General features: G+C 42.0%; 1 protein-coding gene across 2 annotated transcripts in view; it reads left to right on the top strand.

The window, feature by feature from the left end:
• The first annotated feature begins 4191 nt into the window (after nucleotides 1-4191).
• EPDR1 (ependymin related 1) overlaps nucleotides 4192-24148 on the top strand; it is a 33578-nt gene continuing 13621 nt past the window's right edge. The window contains exon 1 of one of the 2 annotated variants that reach the window (XM_016193486.2): nucleotides 4192-4703. In XM_016193486.2, coding sequence (XP_016048972.1) covers nucleotides 4405-4703 — 299 coding nt within the window. In that variant the 5' untranslated portion in view covers nucleotides 4192-4404. The remainder of the gene's footprint in view (nucleotides 4704-24148) is intronic. The other variant, XM_060195848.1, reaches the window with a different exon arrangement.

Below are 24148 nucleotides of genomic sequence, written 5' to 3'. Positions count from 1 at the left end.
CTTTTTCCAGCAGGGGGCACGAAGTGCCATGGTTGTGTGGGAGAGGAAGGAAATGTAGTGAAGGCTGAAACAGGTTGAGCACTTCGCCCTTGTCGCTTGGAATTTATTTTGGTTGTTACTGCTGTGGCAAGATGACATCAGTGGAAGTTGGGCTGTAGCGCAGCGGGTTAAGCGCAGGTGGCGCAAAGCACAAGGACCGGCATAAGGATCCTGGTTCGAACCCCGCTCCCCACCTGCAGGGGAGTCACTTCACAGGCAGTGAAGCAGGTCTGCAGGTGTCTGTCTTTCTCTCCCCATCTCTGTCTTCCCCTCCTCTCTCCATTTCTCTCTGTCCTATCCAACAACAATAATAACTACAACAATAAAACAACAAGGGCAACAAAAGGGAATAAATAAATAAATAATAAAAATATTTTTTAAAAAAAGTCTTAAAAAATGACATCAGTTTGGGATCAATTTTTTCTAGAACGGCATTTGAACTGCTTGTAAGGAACGAAGCTGATTGAAAGTACTGTAGCATCTTCTAACTCTCAGAAGATATTCTACATATCAACCCCCAACCCAGCTCCCCCTCCCCCCCCAAACACAGACATCCCTTCTAACTTCTTGTTTCTTTCTCCAACATAAATAAAACCAAGAGGAAAGAAAAAAAAAAAAAGCAAACAAAGAACTCTGGACACCACAACCTGAATACTTTTTTTTTTTCTTTCCTATTCCATGTCAAGTTACTTCTAGAGTACAGCCTAAAAATCATGTTTCAGTGATGTGGTGAGAAAGTTACTCTTGAGGGAGTCCGGCGGTAGCACAGCGGAATAAGTGCACATGACGCAAAGAGCAAGGACCAGAGTAAGGATCCCGATTCTAGCCCCAGCTCCCCACCTGCAGGGGAGTCCCTTCACAGGCGGTGAAGCAGGTCTGCAGGTGTCTGTCTTTCTCTCTTCCTCTCTGTCTTCCCCTCCTCTCTCCATTTCTCTCTGTCCTATACAACAACCACATCATCAATAACTACAACAATAAAAAAGAAAGTTACTCATGAATAAGAAGCTGTGTACTGTGGAATGCAAGCATGATGGGTTTTGCTGTCTTGTTATCTTATTTTGTATCTTATTTTTTCTCATGTGTGCACTTTATACATTTCTTATATATTTGTATTAGAAAGAGGTAATAAAACTGCTTACTCAGAAAAATTCATGTTAAGTGAAATAAGTCAGAAACAGAAGGATGACTATGGGATGATCTTAGTCTCAGGCAGAAGTTGAAAAACAAGAACAGAAAACAAAACACAAGTAGAACCTGAAATGGAATTGGCGTATTGCACCAAAGTAAAAGACTCTGGGGTGGGTAGGTGGGGAGAATACAGGTCCAAAAAGATGACAGAGGACCTAGTGTGGGTTGTATTGTTATATGGAAAGCTGGGAAATGTTTTGCATGTACAAGCTATTGTATTTACTGTAGAATGTAAAACATTAATTCCCCAATAAAGAAATTAAAAAAAAACTGCTTACTCCATAGCCAAAACAAGACTTTATTGTGGTGTATGTAAATCTAGCATATGATATTTTTTTCTTAAGGTATTAAAATATGAGAACATGTTTTCTTAATGTTAGTAATCAAAACATAGTTTTATTGTAAATCCTAATTAAAGTATAAAGGCTTTGTCTCTTCAAAGCTTAAATCCCCAGTTAGATTTTATCTTGATCTGTACTGAAGATCAAACTACCCCAAGGACCATAATCTGATCTTAACAGATTCTGGGACTCCTAAAGGGAAGAACAGTCACTAGGAGGTTGACGACCTAGGTGCATATAGTAAAACAAGAGAGTAGTTTAGTTGAATGAAGTGTATTATGTGTCTGTTTGGGGGGAAATGTGGAAATGTATGACAAAAACTCTGAAAATCAATGATTCAAAAGTAAAGTGATTTTGGAGTTGGAAAAAAAAAATCTAAAACAACAAGACAGAGAACAAGAGTAACAAAATGTTACCAGAGTAGCCCAGCATACCAGGGAAATATAACTCACAAACTGGGGGGGTTATAAAACAAAATGTCCTGAGAAACAAAAGTCCGACTGCTATTGGTTAAACATTTGTAGTGGGTTAAGCATTATACTAAGTAGCTTAAATGCATTAGCGGTGGTTTTTGTTTGTTTGCTTGTTTGTTTGTTTTGTTTTGTTCTTAACAAGAACTAAATATAGTGGGTTAAAAGGATAAGTCAAATAATTACATTTCAGGATTCACCTAAGAAATCTAGTTACATTTAGCACAAGTTTACAAATACAGCCAGGGCAATGTAGAGAGGTATCCCAGTTTGCTGTAAAATAGAGTTCAAGCTCCAAGATACTAAACAGGGCTAGTGCACTGTTACGCAGAAGATAGCTTTGATGATATCTAGCCAGATCTAGCAATAAAAGTCACAAAATGCCATTTCTAGCAATAAAATTGGATATATGAAAAATGTTTTCAGCTGTAGGAAATATCCTACAATAGAGATACATACAATTTTGAGAAAGAATTGAGTTCTTTCTTTTCATATGAGCTGGGTGAGGAAGGCATGCATAAAGTGAACTTAAACATAGGCCATCATCTTGAATAGATTGCATTTTTTTAACAGTTCTTGTCCAAGTCACAGCATTTCAGATCTGTTTTCCAATGACAAGTCCTTTAAGAAAAGGTGAGAAGTTAAGAGCCTTTCTTTTTCTTTCTTTTCTTCTTCTTTTCTTTTTCTTTTTCATAATGCTTTTTGCTTTGTCCCTTGAATTCCTTGGCAATCTTCCTTAGTTTCTACCAGGTTGGGAGGATGGCAACAATTTCTCAGGAGATTCTCTCAACCATTGTCCTTCTTTGCCCCCACTTTAGCTTTGATGTATTACCCTTTAATTGACAGTGTTTTCCATGTAATAACTCTCATTCTGGGAGTATGGACCAAAATTCTTTATGGGGTGCAGAAGGTGGAAGGTCTGGCTTCTGTAATTGCATCTCTGCTGGACATGGGTGTTGATAGGTCAATCCAGACCCCTACCTTCTTTTTCTTTTATTTTTTAATTTGGACAAGGGTAGAAATTTTGGCAAAAGCCAGGGTTGTGAGTTACACAAAGTATAGAAATCCCACTTTCCAGTCCCTCATCTTGGCTTTGTCCCCTCTGTATGTCCCTTCTCTCTCCACCCTCCTCTCCTCTCCCCTAGCTTCTCTCTCCATCCTCCTCTTGCGCCGCCCCGTCACAACCACAAAGTCATCTCCTCTGGACCTGCATTCAGACTTCAAAGAAGCTGGGCAGAAGGACAGGAATGGGTCGACGCATTCTTCCCCCGTTATTGCTACAAACAATTATACTGTCACAATTGATTAATAATGCTTTGGCAGTGCCTGGTGGGAATGGAGAGTCAAAAGCACCCCCTCTCCCTTACACAGGAGCATATTTGAAAGTTACATTATGAAAGTGGAGAAGGTGGGTCAGCATAGAAGGACAAAACAAGTCATGTTATGACTTGCCCCTCATAGAAACAATACAGAGATTGAGGCCTCCCAGGTACAAGTTGACTTATTGAAACAAAGAAAGATTAATAGTTAAACTGTACCAGACCTAGATGAGCAGTGGTCCACGACTAGTCAAAGATCTGTATGCCCCCATAAAAGATTAATGGTAGAGATAGCCCTCAACAAAAGTCTAAAACAATTCTGGGTATGACCTCCCCTGGGAACAGAACGATACAAAATATTGTACCCATTCTTTACAGTTATGGGGAATAACATGTAGCCTGCCAAAGCCACAAGACTATTGTTACTTCTTTATGAGCTGGTTGCTTAGGCAACCTGTATGTAACCTGAAAGAAGTATAAAAGCTAATGCAGTTTCACTATTAAAACGAGTCCAGATTCACCCTCCAATGGAGTGTGGTGTCTATCTGTTCTCCCTCACCGACTCCTGGCCCACCTGGGAGGTTGCCTTCAAGACCCCTGACCCTCCTGCTGCTCACCCACTGAGTGGTCCGCAGCATCCTCTCCCCTAGTTTCTCTCTCCACCCTCCTCTCCTCTCCTCTAGCTTCTCTCTCCATCCTCCTCTCCTCTCCCCTAGCTTCTCTCTCCCTAGCTCTTTGAAGCAAGGATGCCCTTCAGGATGCAAGTGGCACCTCTGCCACTGCATTTCCTGTTGGCAGCAGAGAGCAACTGAAAACTGGAGCTGAGGCGGGCAAAGGCCCAGACAGAAATAGCTCTCGCGCAGTTCACCCTAGCTTTCCCAGCCTCTGGGGCCCGCTCCCGGGTCTCCCTGGTCCTTATCTCCACAGCCTGAGCCTGGCTGCTCACAGGGCTCTTCTGCACAGCGCGGGGGAGGCACCTGGACCAGGCTGCTCAGCGCCCCTTGAGCTCTGGCAGCCCCTAGGGGAAGGCGGGAGCCCGGGACAGCAATGCCAGGGCGCGGTCTGCCCTGCGCGGCCCGGAGGGGCTTGGGCACTTGGCTGCTGGTTGGCCTGGGGGTCTGGGCGCTAGGCGGTTTCTGCAGCCTAGGGGTAGCAGCCCCGCAGAGCTGGGCCTCTAAATTCCTGGGGCCGCCAAGCCCCTGCCAGGCGCCCCAGCAATGGGAGGGGCGCCAGGTTCTGTACCGGCAGACCACCGGGCTCAACAGCCGCGCCCTCCTCTCCTATGACGGGCTCAACCAGCGGGTGCGGGTGCTGGAGGAGAGGAAGGCTCTGATCCCCTGCAAGAGGTAGGTGGGCGCCAAGGGTGGGTGGCAGGGGCCACGGGGGGTGGGGAGGGGCGCTCCATAGGGGCTATAGGTTCCCAGACGCTTTGGGAACTTCCTTTCTTTCTGCCAATAAGAAATCAGCAAAGAACTTCTCTTGGGAACAGCAAGGTCAGACTGGGCCCACTGAGGTCACTCGGTGACTTGCAGTGTCCGGTGAAGAGGTGAAGAAACAGCCAGGCAAAGGTGGGTCTGCCTTGTATAGCGCCCCCATTGTCAGCTCAGCAGGCTGCTGAGTCAGGCCCTTGGAGCCACCCCCTCTTCTGCCCAAGCCTTCTGTCCCTGTTCTATCTTTTCTCTTTCTCAAGCCATTTGTGAGAGAGGCACACAGAGGATAGATTTTTTTTCTTCCCATTTTAAAAGAATATGAAAACACTGCAAAAAGTGTGACATATATGTGTGTGTGTGTGTGTGTGTGATATGTATCTCCACCCACTTACCCTGTTACGACTTAAAATTTTTAAATGATTTTATTTATTTTTTATTTAATAGAGAGAAATTGAGAGGAGAGGGGGAAATAGAAAGGGGGAGAGATAGAAAAACATCTGCAGCGCTGCTTCACCACTTATGAAGCTTCCCCTGCAGGTGGGGACCAGGGGTTTGAACCTGGGTTCTTGTGCACTGTACTGTGTGCACTTAACCACCTAGTCCCTCAACTTAAAAAAAATTGAATTTTAAGTTTTATGTTCTTTGTTAAAAAAAAAAAAAGGATATATGTCATCTGGTTTTGTGGTGTTTTTTTTTCTTTTTCTCTCTTTTCTTTTTCTTTTCTTTCTTTTTTCTTTTTTTCTTTTTTTTTTCTGTATCCTCAGGTTTTTTTATCAGAGCGTACTGAGCTCCAGTTTATGGTAGTGCTGGGGACTGAACATGGAACTTCAGTGTCTCAGTCATGGGAGTCATGGGAGTCTTTTGTATAATCACTATGCTGGCCTCATAACTCATTAGGAGTTTCTCTTTGCCATTCATGACTATCTGCCTACTTTAGTAACTGCACAATAATCTCTAGAGAATTTATATGTTTTTTAAACTGCTGGTCTAGTAATTCACATTTCCATGTCTTTTGTAACAAAGGATGTCCTCTTTCTAAAAATTCCTTTTGCTTCTGATCCTGATTTCTTTTGGGATATGCACCTGTCTCTTTCACTGCCTTCTTGTTTCTGTGTGTGTTCCTTTCAGACTCCTGCTGATGCCTTATAGAATATTTGCCTTGTTAACAGGTGCCATGTGGATGTCAGGCTCCAGTGGGCAGTAAGAGCTGTGCAAATATTGCTGTCATTTCATCTGAAAATAAATTCATTGAAGTGTTAGGCATCTTGAAGGAAGCATGAAAGAGAAAATCTATCAGAGTAGTATTTTGAAGAGTACAAAATGACTCTTTATGAGATAGAAATGTGATTGTTATGAAGGCCTCGAGCAACCAAGTCATCACGGGATTGGGAATACCTGAGACCTTTCAAAAACATGGATTCCCCCCCACACACACACCTTAAAGGCTGTAGCAACAACAATAATAACAATATTTAAGTGCATGGACCAAAGGACTTTCCAGTTAACATATAATTATTTTTAGTTCACAAATCTCACAACTTGGCAAGTATACATTTCATGATAGGTTGGAAGTTTTTTGGTGTGTGTGTGTGTGTGTGTGTGTGTGTGTGTGTGTGTGTGTGTGTGTGTGTGTGTGTGTTGTGTGATGATGGGGCCTCCCTTATACACATTCCCACCAGTCCCATGCGGATTCATTTTATTCTTTTTATTACAAATAGAAAGAGACAAAGAAGAGACACCACAGCATTGTTCTCAGACCTTAGACACTCCCCTGTTGCCATATGCAGTCCTGTACTGGGTGTGGTTAACCAGGTGTTAAGCCCAAGTGTTTGCATGTGATAAGGAGTATGCTCTACAGGGTGAAACGTTCTGTACAGAGAATCTGCAGTCTAGGGAGATGAAACCATTTCCTCAAGGGTACACAGATGGCACCTGAGGAAAACAAGTAGGTGCTGAGCCTCTAACATGCCAGTCTCTTGCTCATTAACTTGGCGTGCATGCTTTTTCACTGTTGAGTGTTGTGTCTATACAGATTTGGTTATAGTTTTCAAAGAAGTCGTAATGAACCACGTAAACAAAATAACATGTAAAAATTCTCATGGAATGAGATAAAGGATTGCCGCAGTCCAGCTGCGGTGGCTCAGGAGTCCCTGAAGGTGTGTCAGTGTCAGAGTAGCTGCGGAGCGGAGAGAGGAAGTAGACAGGACACCGAGGTCTGATGTCCATCTGATTTATTCAGGCAAGCAAGTCTTTTTTATACTTTGCAGTCCAGCTGTTTGTGGCAAGAGTTAGAGTAAAATGAAAGTAACATTTTAAAAGGTTCCTATAATTTCCTTTGAAAAGGTGAAACACAGATTATATTGGGACCGAGCATGTTTTCTATATCCTTACTGTGGACCCATTGTGGGCGACATTTTTTGTAATACTGGTTTAACTGCTTAATTATAGCTTATTTTTGGTCCTTAGTGCCTATGCACCAAGGTGGACCTTGTCTAGCCAATCTCTCCATGAACCCTAGCTGAGAAAGCATTGTTCTTACTTCATCAATGTTTACCCAACGAATGCCTTTGTCCTCAAGTGCTCCTGTAGGAGCAATGGAGGTTGGGAACTCTCTGTAACCCTTTAGACCTAGGTGGATACCAGAGTTTGCCATTAAACTAGTAAGCTATCTGTGTGTGGGGGGGTGTCCCCTGTGCTGTGGGAACTATCTTTCTGTTACTAGTTTTCTTATTCTTATAAGGTTGGGGTCTAGGTGCTTGAGTAGGCCAAGAAGCTAACAGCTCAGCCCTTTTAATGTTATCATAAAAATCTCCATTGGGTTTGTTTGGGGGATATTGTCTGGCAATTTCTGACAAGAGGGATTGCTTACAATTTTCACAGGATAGTTTCTGCAGTTGCTTCAGTATAGGTACATCTCAATGTTCCAGTCATTCCTAGTAAGAATAACATTCCCCCCTATTTTGCCACATCCTTTCCCAGAAGGAGTTCATCCTTGAAGTAATCCTCTTTCAGCTGAGACCTTGTCATGCAGCTTGGCTAGAAGAGGATGTGGCGAAGGGTGAACTAAATATAATGAGAACACTTCAGATGGGCACTTCATCCAGGGGTTCTGGGAGGGGGTGAAATATAAACAAGTCCCAAAGTATAAAATGATGGGGGGGGGTTAATATATTCAAGGGTGTGTGTGTGTGTGTGTGTGTGTGTGTGTGTGTGTGTCTGGCTGAAGCAAACAGTGTTTTTCAAGAACTATAAGCCAAGCACATTTAATACTAAAGCCCTGGGTATGATGGTCAGTCTAATGATCTACTGAAGGGTTTTTAAACAGAGAACCAAGACTGAATGACACAGATATCACAAAATGCCTCCTCACTGAGAATGAGGAGATCAGAAATGAAAGCAAAAATGTCACTGAAGACTTCTTGAGGTGGAGGTGAAAGATAAGTAGCGACAGTTGTGAGAAGGACTCACAGATAAATGAGGAAAGTTTTGGAGAGGCTTATCAACTGGGTGGCATGTGGGAGGAGGGAAAAGAGAGAGAAGAGTCAAAAAAGAGAGAAAAGAGAAAAGAAAGACAGACTTTTTTTTTTTTTTTTTTACTCCTGACGGGGTGAAATAGTGACAATTCACCAAAAAGGTATGGGCTTCCTGCCCTTCTTATTGGGGAGCTGATAGCTACTCTACTGCTCCAGTCTTCTCTTTTTGTTACAGAAAAGTACTTAGCATAGGGGAGAAAGCACTGCTAAATTCAGAGGGCAAATATAACTTATGATCCTGACTTCGGCACGAGGGTCTTAATTTATAAGAATGTCAGTGTTTTCCAACTTCCATTTTAATTTTAATGATATCTATTGGGTTGTGGGAAGTCAGGAGATATTTTTTTGCTTAGAAAAATATGTCATGACCTTTCTAACAACCCAATGTAATGCTGATACTAAGTAATATATATGTATCCTTCCTTAGAATTGGAGTAAGAAGACATTCATTGTGCTGCTTACTGTATCAGGAAGATTACTCTTGCACCATGATGCAATGAAATAGAGTTAAAAATATATTTCAAATTGTGTTTTTGTGTAGTGAAATTCAAAGGTAAAGAACTTTTCTTCCTTCTCATTTTCCCTGTATTGAAGGGCAGTGGTTAGTAGAGGCTAGCAGGGAGTTGAGAGGTAACACAGCGGTTAAGTGCACTTGGCGCAAAGTGCAAGGACTGGAGGAAGGATCCCGGTTCGAGCCCCCGGCTGCCTACCTGCAGGGGAGTCACTTCACAAGCGGTGAAGCAGGTCTGCAGGTGTCTTTCTCTCCCCCCTCTCTGTCTTTCTCTCCCCCTCTTTGTCTTCCCCTTCTCTCTCCATTTCTCTCTGCCCTATACAACAACATCAATAACTACAACAATAAAACAAGGGCAACAAAAGGGAATAAACAAATTTTTAAAAAGAAAGTTAAAAATAAAGATAATAAAAAAGAAGAGGCTAGCATTACATACTTTTATCATGAGGAGATCCTACCTCCTTCTATGTTGTATAACCTCCTTTTATACTGAAGTGCTGAATGGAACTGCTTATTTAGGCATGTCCTTCAAGTATCTGCATGAAGGATTAATTCCAAAGAATGTTATCACAGTTAGTAATGTCAATGACCATATGTGTTTAAGAGTCAAGATAAGAGGTTTGTGTCCCTCCAAATATATAGTTGTATTTTATTTTTTAAAAAAACCGCATGCTTTGCAATTAAGTTAACATAGAATGTCTCCCCAAACTATTTGGAAATGAGTTGCCAAACTGATATCCCCATAACTTCCAAATACTTCATTGTATTTTTACAACAAAGACATTCTCCTGCATTTCTGCAGCATCACCCCGTAGAAATAAGGATAAATTGACATTGATTCCTTTCTGTCATCTGAAATTCCAGTTTTAGTCAAGTTTTGCCAGGTGTGTGTGCTTGTGTGTCTGTGCATGTGTTTCACCAGAGCACTATTTAGCTTTGGTATATGGTGGTGCTGGGGGTTGAACCTTGAACCTTTTGTAACTCAGGCACAAAAGTCTTTTTGTATAACCATTATGCTTTTCCCCCCAGCTCTCCTTTATATCCTTTATTTTATGTCATTTTATCTTGCCTCTAGGGTTATCACTGGGGGTTGGTGCCAGCACTAAAAATCTATAGCTCCTGGTGAACATTTTTTCCATTTTATTGAATAGGACAGAGAGGAATTGAGAGAGGAAGGAGATAGAGAGAGGGAGAGAGAAAGATAAACACCTGCAGACCTGCTTCACTTGTGAAGCTTGCTCCCTGCAGGTAGGGAACCAGGGTCTTGAACCTGGATCTTTGTGCAGGTCCTTACACTTCATACTACATGAGCTTAACTGGGTATACCGCTGCCTGGCTCCCTACTTTATCCTTTATGTCCCTTAGAGAAAATACCATATTTTGTATTTACACATTGGTCTCTGTCTAGAACAGTTCCTTAGTCTTTCTGGCATTTATTTTTGGGAGGAGGTCACAGTAGAGGTAGTTGGTAGAGTGTTGGTCAGTTCAGATTTTTCTGGTATTTCCTCATAATTAGATTCAAGGCATTATCCAGAGATAGGAACATCATAGAAGCAGTACTCCATTATTGCATTCTGATGTTAACTTTCCTCACTGGTGTAACTGAAGTCTATGAGGAATCTTCAGTAGGAAGCAATACCATTCTTTTTCTGGTATGAAAATTTTCTAAAATCTCTCTAAGATATCAGGTTTGTATTGAATATCTAACACACACACATCTTGGTCAATTTTGCAACAACAATATGAAATCAATAAATTTACAGTATAACTTATTAAGTAGTTCTTTTATTTCTTTTTCCTTACAGGAACTATAAAGGATTCTATAATTCCTTCCTTAAAGTTTGGTAGAATGAATGCTCTAGTAAACCCATCTAGGACTTTCTGACTGGGAAGATTTTTTCTCCCTCCTATTTATTTATTTACTTATTTATTTATCTATTTATTTATTTTCCCTTTTGTTGCCCTTGTTTTTTATTGTAGTTATTATTATTGTTGTTATTGATGTCATCGTTGTTAGCTAAGACAGAGAGAAATGGAGAGAGGAGGGGAAGACAGAGAGTAGACCTGCTTCACAGCCTGTGAAGGGACTCCCCTGCAGGTGGGGAGCCGGGAGCATAAATCAGGATCCTTAAGCCGGTCCTTGTGCTTCAAGCCACTTGCGCTTAACCACTCTGCTACCGCCTGACTCCCCTTTTCTTCAATTTTTAAAACAGTAATCTGTCAGTTTAGAATATTGACTCCTGGGGGGTCGGGCGGTGGCGCAGTGGGTTAAGCGCACGTGGCGCAAAGCGCAGGGACCGGCGTAAGGATCCCGGTTCGAGCCCCCGGCTCCCCACCTGCAGGGGAGTCGCTTCACGGGTGGTGAAGCAGGTCTGCAGGTGTCTATCTTTCTCTCCCCCTCTCTGTCTTCCCCTCCTCTCTCCATTTCTCTCTGTCCTATCCAACAACAAAGCAATGGCAATAATAACCGCAAAGAGGCTGCAACAACTAGGGCAACAAAAAGGGGGAAAAATGGCCTCCAGGAGCGGTGGATTCATGGTGCAGGCACCGAGCCCAGCAATAACCCTGGAGGAAGAAAAAAAAAAAAAAAGAAAATTGACTCCTTCTTGTGTGAATTTTGGAAGATCTTCCCATGAATTATTTAAGAAATCAATCCGTTTTCATCTAGGTTATCAGATCTGTAGGCATAAAATTATATAGTATTCCTATATTTTCCTTTTAATATTCATAAGATATATAGTGATGCCTATCTTTTCCCTCTGATATTAGTTTTTTTTAAATGTCTTTTCCTTTTTCTTAACCAGGATAATTGTTTTCCAATTTTTATGATTTTTTAAAATAGCTGTTCTACAGAATTTCTTTTTCTCTATTGAAGTCCTGTGGTGGTGGTGGTTCTCTCTCTCTCGCTTGCTCTCTCTCTCTCACTTCCTCTTTATTTCTAAAAAAAAACAAAATAAATCTTAAAAAGTTTTTAGAGTGTTACCTTAAAGGTGAGGGATCTGAGCTTGTAGTATTCTTGGGAAAATCAAGATGAACTGATCCTTGCTACTAAAGTTCACATTTATTTTTATTTTTTCTAGAGTTACTTATGAAAGAGAGAGAAAGAGAACTAGAGCAATACTCTAGCACCTGTGATCACAGCAAATCAGACTAGAAACCTCACAAAGTGATACAATAAAAAAATAGAAACTACTGGGGGGGAGGCTCTTGTGGGCTTTAGGAAAGTGGCAGGCTTATTAGGTACATCGTAACCACTACGGAAAATATTCAAGAAAGAAAGTCTAACTAGACATGTGGCAGGAGCTATGAGTCCTTAAACTTAGTTCACCAGCTTTTAGTTACAACATATGCAGGTCCCCAAAGAAATGGCCCCAGGAGAAGAGGAGACAGGAACAGCCACAGTAGAAAGGGGTGTAGAAAATGTTGAAAGGGCATACTTGCCCTGAACTCTTGTTTAAGTAATCTCCCATACACACAATCCCTGTTTTTGCATCCTATGCTATGCTCATGAGGTCAGAAAACCACACCCACTAGACTGAGCCTCTCTCACGAGGTATTCCCAACAAAAATGATACCTTTTTAGGATTTATTTTATTTTTAAGTATTAGAAAGGAAAAGAGAGAGGAAGAAAGAGAGGGGATTGCTGGTCAGGTGGCACTTAAGTGCGCATAGTACTAAGCGCTAAGATTTGCTCAAGGACCCAGGGTTGAGGCCCTGCTCCCTACTTGTAGGGGGGAAGCTTCACAAGCGGTGAAGCAGGTCTGCAGGTGTCTGTCTTTCTTCTCCTTTCTCTATCTTCCCCTCCCTTCTCAATTTCTGTCTGCCCTATTGAATGAAAAGGAGAGGGGAGAGAGAGAGAAAAAGAGAGAGAGAGAGAGAGAGAGAGGACACCAAAGAATCACTGTATTACATGAAATGAAGGTAAGAAGGTTATCAAACTTGGGACAGCATACTTATGCCACTAAAGAGCCACTTTTATTCATTTGTTTTCTTCGGGGAGGAGAGGGAAGCAGCACCTTACAGATGTGCAGTCTCACCATTCCATGTTAGGCTGGGTCTTTCACTCACATAGAGTCACAGAGAGACACACAGAGAGGGAGAAACACCACACTACCAAAGCACCCCCTGCTGTCCCAGCACTCCCATGCTGTACCAGCATTCAGATCTGGACGACACACGTGGCGGAACACATACCATCTCTCTTCAGCATTTCTCTCACTCCTAAAGTGACATTTAAACAATGCAAGTAGTAAATATGTGTGGGGATACAATTAACATAATGGATGTATCTCATTCATAATTAGACTTTCCACTTACTCACTTGCATGTAGCAGCACAGCATGAACCCGAGAATTTTTATTTTACTGTGTTTGTTCTTGTTCAAATTGTCTCACATATGGCCAGAGTGAAGCTCTTCAAGTTGGTTTGTATATTCATTTAATATACAAATGAATTTAATATACAAATTTTACTATATTATTGTATATTAAAATTAATTTGTATATTCATTTAATATACAAATGTTGTATTTATTCCTAGGGGTCTTCCCTATTTTCCAATATAATTTCTCCTTTCCATAGTCTAAAGATAAAGCATTTCTGAAGAAACCCTAATTATTGTTGTTTGTCAATTTTGGGAAGCTAAGATCTTTGCTCTAGCTGTGCTCATGGCTACTGGGTGGCACTGCTTTTAGGCCGTCTCAGTGATCAGAGCAAGATCGGAACACATATATGAATGAACTCAATACACACATGTACACCTGCATGCAAGCCTACACCTCCATTTGTAATCCGCAAGGCTAGTTGAAATATCCTTCCATTCATTTTAGTCACTTCTTTTTTAGACAGTAAGAAAAACTGGCTCCCACTATTCAGCTGTGATAGACAGCCACTCCGTATGATACTATGATATTCGTATGGCATATATATGTGTGTATAACTCATAAGAGGCTCCCAGAAGATGTCCAGTGAATCTCAGTCTGCCATAGCAGATACTTGGTGGTGTTGTGAGCCCTGGTGGCTCCATTTGCTGAGTCTGCCTCCACACCTTGGGTGCATATACGTATTATACTCAGATATTATGCGGGTGGCTCCTTACCCCACAGGGACACAGTAATCCAAAGGAGGTAATGACAAAGTCTTTCTTGGTTGGCCCTACTGAATAATTTCAGACTAAATTGTTTGATGAGAGAAAGATAAAGGTGGCATCATATTTCTATCTATCTGCCTGTCTATCTGTCTATCTATCTATTTCTATGTCTCTGTGTGTTCTTTTGGATTTCTCAGATAATATCAGTGTAAATCCTTAGAACGTATGTGTGCAGTTGGGTAAAGTAAATTGGTATGAAGTGTTCAAGCAAATTATTTAGTCATGAACTCAGATCATGCACTGAGCTTTCATTTTAAGAAAGGTTTGCTTTAAGCGTTCAGGAGAATGACTTATTTTGCCTGGACTTCTCTTCATCTCTCATGACTAGGGCCAGCATTTTCTTTTTTATCAGTTCAGAAAAAAATCTAACTGCTTCTAGCTTTTTGACTCTGAAAAAATAAACCATGCTGCTTTGCAATTCTACTTTGTTCTTCAAGATTGAGATTTTCTTGGAAGGACATAATGTTCATTTAACAAGTCTTAATGTGGTGGCTCTGTTGATTCTGGACTTCTGAGGCCTGCAATGTGAAGGGAGAGAGAGCAGGCCGTAACGAGAAGGAAAGAAGGGGGCCGGCCGGTGACCCCCCTGGTTGAGCGTACATGTTACAGTGTACAAGGATCCAGGGCCTAGCCCCTGGTCCCTACCTGCAGGGGGAAAGCTTTGCAAGTGACGAAGCAGGGCTGCAGGTCTCTCTCTCAATAACTATCTTCCCCTTCCCTCTTGATTTTTGGCTGTCTCTATCCAATGAATAAAGATAATAAAAAAAAAAGAAAAGAAAAGAAGAGGAAAGGAAATGTAATGAAAGAATATAAGACTAACTGATTAATAAGATCCAGAGACACTCTCGTTCTGAGTCCATCTATACTTCTCCCCATTGACCTCGAGCAGTTTCTTCCCAATTCCGACCTCAAAGATGGTGGTCAGGGGCAAAGTGCCCAAAGACCTGAAAATATTCCACCAACTAGTGGTTTGTTTTTACTGGAATTAACGTGATAGTCTTATATTTCCCCAATTCCAGTAAAAGATGTTCTTCCCCTTTATAATTCCTTTTATTAAACCCATCTTAAAAATCCCTCTTTTGATCCTACTAGCTAAAATCTGTCTACCCTCCGATTTAAAGCCAACTTTGTGCTAACTCTAATTTCTGTCCTCCTGTGCTCTCCTGAACCCTCTCCAGTCAAACTTTCACCAGCATAATTGTACTAAAACTCCCTTAGCAAGTGTAACATGCACCACAGCACTAATCAAGCCATCTCTCTATCAACATCCGTCCTACCACTGGCCATTTCCTCTATCTCTGCATATTTTGTTCGCATGGTTTTCAGGACATGTTATGCTCGTTTCCCTTCTCATATCCCATTTTCTCTCCTTAGCTTTTTTTTTTTTTTAATTTTCCTCTTCTTCTCTCAGAATACTCATAGTAGAACATCACAGGACTTGGAATTCCCTTGTTTATAATTTTCTGTCTGTGGGAAATCAGACAGTGATGCCTCTGCTAAAATGTACACATTGGCCTGTAGTAAGACCCAGGTTCAAACCCCTGGTCTCCACACAACCAGTGCACTACCTTCCAACCCCCAAGCCCTTTAACATCTTTCAGCAGCTCAGAGTATATGTCATGAAGTGTCCCTATCGCAGGTGGGGGAGCTGGGGCTCAAACCCGGATCCTTGTGAGGGTCCTTGCACTTAGCATTATGTGTGTTTAACAGGGTGCACCACTGCCTGGCCTCCTACTCCTTCTCTCTTTTTCTTTCTATGTGGCTATCTATCTATCTATCTATCTATCTATCTATCTATCTATCTATATCTTTTTCTTTAGAGTTATTGCTGGGGCTGGGTGCTGGCACTATGAATCCACTTCTCTTGCCAGTCATTTTCTCCATGTTATTGGATAGGACAGAGAGAAATTGAGAGAGGAGGGGGAGATAGATAGATAGATAGATAGATAGATAGATAGACAGACAGATAGATAGGCAGGCAGACAGACCTGCTTCATTTCTCGTTAAGTGACCCTGATGCGGGTGGGGAGCTGAGGGCTCGAACCTAGATCCTTGTGCGGGTCCTTGTGCTTTGTACATTATGCACTTAACCAGGTATGCCACTGCCTGGCCCTGTCTTTCTGTTTCTCATCCTCTATCCAGAGTAAAGAAAAAGAAAGAAAAGAAAAAAAAAAAAAGACCACTGAGAGTTAATGAAGTTCTGTACAAACTGAGCCTCCATGATAACCCTGATGCCAAATATCATTCAATCAGTGTGCAAGTAAAAAAGTCAAAATTACCGGGCGCCAGGAGGTAGTACAGCGGGTTGGGCGCTCGTGGCACAAAGCAGAGGACCTGCAGAAGGATCCCAGTTTGAGCCCCCGGCTCCCCACCTGCAAGGGAATCTCTTCATAGGCGGTATCTCTCTCTCCCCCTCTATGTCTTCCCTCCTCTCTCTGTTTCTCTCTGTCCTGTCCAACAACAATAATAGTAACAACAACACCGATGAACAACGAGGGCAACAAAAGGGAAAAGGTGGCCTCCAGGAGTAGTGGATTAGTAGTGCAGGCACCGAGCAATAACCCTAGAGACAAAAAAAAATGAGAGGAAAAAAAAGTCAAAATTACCTACCTCTGCCCAACCAGCATAACAACTTCTTAAAATCTCCTGAATACCTTGGAGACCTTTAGATGCCAGTATAAAGATTATATCAGGGCTGGGAATAGAGCATAATGGCTATGGAAAATATTTTCCTGCCCAAGGCTCTGATCCCAAGTTCAGTCCTCAGCACAACTGTCAGCTAAAGCTGAGCAGTGCTCTGGTCTTGAGGTCTCTAAATAAATAAATAAATAAAATATAGTTTTTAAAAGATTATATCACAGGGGCCAGGCAGCTGCGCACATGATTAAGTGCACACACTATAGTGTGCAAGGACCCAGGTTCAAGCCCCTGGTCTCCACCTGCAGGGGGGGAAAGTTTCACGAGTGGTTAAGCAGAGCTGCAGGTTTCTCTCTGTCTCTCTGTCTATATATCTCCTTCTTCCTCTCAATTTCTGGCTGTCTCTATCCAATAACTAAAGATAAATATAATAAAAATATATTTTTTTAAATCTTATATTTAAAAAAAGATGGTAGCACACACTGCTTCATAGCAGTGTTTTTGCAGTTAGTAATATATTTTTGCAGGAACTGGAAAGCTATCTCACTGGGTAAGGTGCCTCACTGCCATGTGGGTAACCAAGGCTTGAGCATGGGAGTTTCTATAGCCATGGAGGAAGTTGCAGTGCTGTGCAGTCTCTCTGGATGAAAAACAATGATCATTATTGGAAAGTGGGCCCACTGCCCAGGAAGTCCAGGCCGCTGTTTCTATGAGGTCCAAGTGGGTTGACCCCAGGCTCTTCCCCCTCTGGGTCTAGACAATGGCAGGTTTTCCTGACCTGTGAACTTCTCCGGTTAGGGGCTACCTTTCTGCATATGCCCTTCCCCTCCCCTTAAAACAAAGGTCATGAATATATATAGTGTTTATAGTGTATGTAGTGTTTGGCCAAACATGAAAACCACCACAAACATGCTGTTACTCCTCCCCCTCTCCTGAAATGCCTGTAATTTACCCCCGGGGAAAATTGCATTGTGATCTTGTGATCAAACCTTGTATGGTAACACTTCACTTGTGGTCATATAGTTTGTAGGTCAAAATGTGACTATGCATTGTGTTGCTTTGTGTTTGGGTTAATGATGACCTTAACCTTCTCCCTGTGCAATGGGTATATCTGCCTGCTTTCTCCCTCAATAAACGAGTTGTCACGCACAGCCACCCCAGGACTCCCAGGGGGCAGCTCTGACCCTGGCTTCCACTGGCCAGGGAGGTGGAGGACCCAGAGTGACAGCCCGTAGATTGGCACCTGAACAGGGACATGAACCCTGGACCCTCTGATCAAGCCACAGCCCACAGATCAAGAGTGATACAATTGCACATGCATAAGATGCTAATCCCACCAAATGACTATCTATGCATACAGATATATAGGTACATAGTAATTTCATCCATAAAGACTAGTTTAGTTCTATCAAGTTTGAACTTCTGGGTTCACCTCATTCAGGTCTTATCACCTCTTCAGAAAGTCTCTCTTATACATTCAAATACCCATTCCTTTATTTATTTATTTATTTATTTATTTATTTATTTATTTATTTATTTTGCCTCCAGGTTTATCACTGGGGCTCTGTGCCTGCACTGCTTATAGCAGCCATCTTTTTTCTGTTGTTGTTGTTGTTAGATAGGACAGAGAAAAACTGAGAAAGGAGGAGAGAGAGAGAGGGAGAGAGAAAGATAGACACCTGTAAACTTGCTTCACCACTTGTGAAGTGACCCACCTGCAGGTGGGGAGCCAGGGGTTCGAACTGGGATCCTTCCGCTGGTCCTTGCTCTTCGCACTATGTGTTCTTCAGGACACCGTGATAGTGTCACAGGGACTGATCTGTATACTGTTTACTGTCTTTCTTTCCTGAGGTGAGAGGAGACCATTTTGATCTGGTTTAACACCAAATCCTTAGCACCTAGACGTGCCTGGCACATAGTAAGTCTCAATAAATGTGTGTTGAAAGAACAGATATTATTTCTAGGGATTGTTATCATTATACATATTCATGGTGGAAAAATCTTGGCAACACAGAAAAAGACAACAAAGCAGAGGTCACTCATAATCCTGCTACCCACAGTTAGTAGTCTTTTTCTGTTTCCAGCAGGGTTATCCCTGGGGCTCAGTGCTTGCACAACTTCACCATTCCAGGGGAGTCATTTTTTTTTTTTTGACAGACGGTTGGAGTCGAGAGATAAAGAGGGAGACAGAGGAGAGACACATACATCTCCACCACTTGTGAACTTTTCACCTGTGGGTAGAGACAGAGGACTTGAACCTAGGTCCTCTCACATGGGAACATGCGTACTCTGCCAGGTGAGCCATGGCCTGGCCCCTATTTAATGATCTTGTATACATATTCCTGGATATTTTTCCTATTTCTCATTTCAAAAATATGTATTTTATATATTTTAAAATGTGTTCATTTATTTTTATGAGAGAGACTTCTCATCTCTGACATATTGTAGTATCAGGGATTGAACCTGGAACCCCTGGGGCCCTATATATATCAGTCTGGGACACTTTTATTGCACTATTTCCACGGCCTTTTACCAATAGAGAGTATGTTACATGGGAACCAGGCGATAACACAACGGGTTAAACACAGGTGGTGCAAAGCACAGGGACTGGCGTAAGGATCCCGATTCCAGCGATGAAGCAGGTCTGCAGGTGTCTATCTTTCTCTCTTCCTCTCTGCCTTCCCCTCCTCTCTCTATTTCTCTCTGTCCTAGCCAACAACAATGACAGCAATAATAACAATGATAGTAACAACAACAACGATAAACAACAAAGGCAACAAAAAAGGAGAAAATAGCCTCCAGGAGCAGTGGATTCCTACTGCAGGCACCGAGCCCAGCAATAACCCTGGAGGCAAAAAAAAAAAAAAAAGAGGGTATGTTACATGACAGAAAAATAAAGAGAAAGAGAACACCACCCCAATACACGTAGCTTTCCCTAGAAAGATAGACCAAGGCCTCAATAAATGGTCTCCCAACTTCCTTTCACTCACGAACCACTACCCAGATGTTCTGTTCATCAGATATTGTCCTCAATGTTTTTCTTGCTTCTTAGTTTCAGTTTTGGAAAATTTCCTCAACATGGGCATTAGAAGTTTAGTAGGCATGAATGATTTCCCAAGAAATAGTACCTCTTTAAACTAAAAGGTGTATAGAGAGTGAGAATACTGGGGACCCGATGGTGGCGCTCCTGGTTACGTGCACACATCACAGTGTGTAAGAACTCAGGTTCAAGCCTCTGGTCCTCACCCTGTCTCTTTCCCTCTCTGCCTACCCCTCCTCTCTCAGATTCACTCCATCTCTATACAATAATAAATAAATCTTTAATAAAGAGAAAAAAAAAGGAATGAGACCACTATCAGAATGCTTATATCACCCTCATAGTGTCTAGAGGAAAGGTACAAACAGTCTCCAAATAAAAGTCCTTAGACAATCTCCTCTCTCTTTCTCTTTCTCTCTCTCTCTTTCTCTCTCTCTCTCTTTCACACACACACACACACACACACACACACAAATACACACACAGCAACAACAGTAAAACTAGTATAACTAATATATTGTAGATGACTCTTGCTTCTTTTTCTAATTTTATTAGTGATTTAATACTGATTTACAAAATTACATGTCAACAGGGGTATAATTCTGCACCATTCCTACCACCAGTTCGGAATCCCCAATTCTTCCGTTGTAAGCTACAGCAGTTCTCCTGAGGTTGCAGACAAGGGTTAACTATTATCTCTATGACTTTCGGTCTACATCTGTACATAATTGCCACCTTTTTCTTCCAGGACCAGTCCTCTCTTCCCCTCCAAGCCGCTCATGATGCTATTTCTATATCCAAATATCGCTCTCATTTTGCTCCTCTCTCTCTGGGTCCTGATGGAGCTGGAGTTCAGAGCCCTCTTATCTTCTTCCTCCTATCACTTCTCTCCCATTGAGCGTATGGATCAAAATCGTTTTGGGGGTACAGAAGGTAGGAGTTCTGGCTTCTGTAATTGCTTCTCTGCTGGACATGAGTGTTGGCAGATGACCCTTGTTTCTTCACACAGAAAGCTGCTTTCGTTGTGCCTATAGTTACATAGGTTGAAAACATTTCAGTGTGTAGGCTCTGCCCCTGAATGAGAGCAATGACTGACCTAGAAAAGGCACCAAAGTAAACCCCACAGCTTTCTAGTTGCCTTAGTCCATTTTGGCTTCTGCAACAAGTATCGAAGACTGGGAGGCTTATAAAGAACAGTGCATTTCTTATAAATTTGGAAGCTAGAAACTAGAGACTATTCCCAGCACAGTTGAGGGAAGTCCCACTTCCAGGTTTTAGAATTTTCTTTATCTTTTCACATGGCATAGACAACAGCTAGCTCTCTGGGACTATTTAGTTATTTGTTGCCACAAGGTTACTGCTGGAGCTCAGTGCTGGCACTACAAATCCACTGCTCCCTGTGGCCATTTTTTCTTTATATTTATTTTTTTCTTTCTATTTTATTAGGACAGAAGGAAATTGAGAGGAGAAGGGAGAGAGAGAGGGAGACAGAGACACCTGCAGACCTGCTTCACCGCCTGTGAAACGACTCCCCTACAGGTGGGGAGCCAGGGCTCGAACCGGGATCCTTAAGCCAGTCCTTGCGTTTTGCGCCACGTGCACTTAACCCGCTGCACTATGGCCTGACTCCCTAAAAACCTTATTCTTAATACAGTCATCTTGAGCAGAAGTTCTTCAACATGTTGATTGGAGATGGAGGCATCACCACTCAAAGCACAGAACCCCAAAAGTCGCTGTTTGGCAACATCTCAGACATTGTCAAGGAAGCGAGTAGCAGGTGGAAGATGGTGGCAAAAGGTCAAGTGAACCCCTGGGTCCATTGTCCCCTCCAGGTCAGAGACAGGAGATGAGAGATATATGCAAATAATGAATCTCCAGCTGACTAGGTGTGGATGCCAGGAGTTGATATCATGAGTACAGTACCTTCTGAAGTTACAGGAAAATACTTGGAAAGAAGATAAGTATTGGGTGGGGGAGACAGAATAATGGTTATGCAGAGACCCTCATGCCTGAGGCTCTGGAGTTCTAGGTTTGATACCCATCCCTACCGCCACACCACCATAAACCAGAACTGAACAGAACTCCGGAAAAAAAGGGGGGGGGGGAAGAAATAGGTGAAAAATAAAGAATGAAGAGAAAGAGAGAGAGACAGAAGACAAGTATTTATCATTAACTTCAACTAGAAACTAGATCATTTTCATCAACTCCAAAATGTCTAAATCATCTCGCTTGGGCCTCTCCTGCCCTAGTTCCTTGTTTTAAAAAAGGTATATAGTCTACTATATAAATATACATGAAGTTATATAGTCTACTGACCAGAATGTCTTTTTCAGAAAACTGGTGTTTTAGAACATTCAGGCTGAGAAAGGTAGGCATCCTTCTGAACAAATGTGGGAGCCTCTCTGGGGCTGTCTGAGTTGGCTCCATTCATATGGGAGCTGTACCTGCTTTAGAATATCCAGGGCAAGTCTTGGCAGAAGGCTCCTCTTAGAAGCGGGAAGGTGGGGATTATAAATGCAGAGAAAGCACAAGAAGTCCAAAGCTCCTAGTTCAGTTAAACAGGCCAAAACCACCAGCCCAAATGCTTGAGAGCAGATGTCCAGGGGGAGAGCATCAACCCCACGTTTAACTTCCATCCAAATGCCGTGTGAGTGCTATGTTCTGACGCGGTTGAAGTATTTTTTTCTGGATGTGGTTTAAATATTTCCTCCTCCCTCTCCAGTGGAACACTTGTCACATACTTTGGATCTTGGGCAGTCATTGTCCTCCCAACCCAGGTCTTGATTAAACTTTGGGTCACCTTTTTGAAGGTTCAGTTCTCTTAAGAGGTAGCGAAGGAAACCTGAAATCCACTTTTCTGATGCCAGATCAGTTTCTTGTGTAAAGGACAAATACTTATTTAGGTCCCACTTGATGAACTAAAAAGAATTCAAAGTGTTTGCATGGTTTTTCCTCTTTCCTTATTTCACCAATCTGACTCAAGTCTCTGAAAGGTCAAATACTTCACTTGTTAAACCACACAGAGATTTTTATAGTGTTTGTGTTTGTGCCAGCTTGCAAGCTCATCTGCCTGAAAGTCTTCTATTCAAAGGAAGCATTTAACTGTTTTATCCCTTTTACTATCTACTGTGATTGCTTTCATGTTAACATTCTTATCTGTCTAGATACATTTTTTAAATATATTTTTATTGTTGTTGGAGTTATTATTGTTGTTGTTGTTAATGTCATCGTTGTTAGATAGGACAGAGGGACAGAGAGAAATGGAGAGAGGAGGGGAAGACAAAGGGGGGGGGAGAGAAAGATAGATACTTGCAGACCTGTGAAGAGACTCCTCTGCAGGTGGGGAGCTAGGGGCTCAAACCCGGGTCCTTATACCAGTCTTTGGCTTCGCGCCATGTGCACTTAACCCACTGTGCTACCGCTCAACTCTCACTGTCTAAATACTTTTTTAATATATATTTTTACTTATTTATTATTGCATAGAGACAGAGAGAAGTGGTCTGGGAGGTGGTGCAGTGGATAAAGCATTGAATTCTCAAGCATGAGGTCCTGAGTTCAATCCCTGGCAGCAAATATACCAGAGTGGTATCTGGTTCTTTCTCTCTGTCCTCCTATCTTCCTCATTAATAAATAGATAAGATCTTAAAAAGAGAGAGAGAGAGAGACAGAGAGAAATTGAGGGGGAGCTATAGAAAGAGACAGAGAGACACCTGCAGTCCTGTTCACCACTTGTGAAACTTTTCCCCTGAAGTTGGGGACCAGGGGCTTGAACCTGGGTACTTGCACACTGTCATGTGTGCACTTAACCAGGTCAACCACCACTCGGCTCCTAATTCTTTACATTAATTCACATTTGAATTCAGTCAACTAGAAAACATATTCAATTAATTTTCTTTTTTTTTTTTTTTTTTACTTTTTTATTATCTTCATTTATTGGATAGAGACCGCCAGACATCGAGAGGGAAGAGAGGGATAGAGAGGGTGAGAGACAGACAGACACCTGCAGCCCTGCTTCACCACTTGTGAAGCTTTCCCCCTACAGGTGGGGACCGGGGGCTCAAACCTGGGTCCTTGCATATTGTAACATGTGCGCTCAACCAGATGCGCCACCACCCGGCCCCTCAATTAAATCTTCTTCAGCAGTTAGATCACGTAGTGTATTTTTAGAAACTCTGGATTACTGGGCTAATTTACATAGTGTGGTTTTACATAACAATTGGGGTTTGAGGTAGATGGAGCTCATTGGGGACTTATAGTATTTTTATTGACATTTTATTTGATATTTAGGGTTCTGGAAGAAGTCTGACATCAAGCTAAACAACCTAGAGACTCATACACATAGGATAGCTTACTTAGCCTGATTTTTATTTCCTATTTTATAGGGGTGTGGGAGGGAGAGAGCTGAAAGCAACACAGAGGTTCTTTAGTGCTTCTTCCTCCCTTCCTTCCTTCCTTTTTTTTTTTTTAGTTTTTTTATCTTTATTTGTTGGATAGA

Source organism: Erinaceus europaeus, chromosome 8 (assembly GCF_950295315.1).
Source record: "Erinaceus europaeus chromosome 8, mEriEur2.1, whole genome shotgun sequence".
Taxonomy (NCBI): Eukaryota; Metazoa; Chordata; class Mammalia; order Eulipotyphla; family Erinaceidae; genus Erinaceus; species Erinaceus europaeus.
The sequence above is the reverse complement of the archived record's forward strand: the minus strand, read 5'-3'. Positions and strand labels throughout refer to the sequence as shown.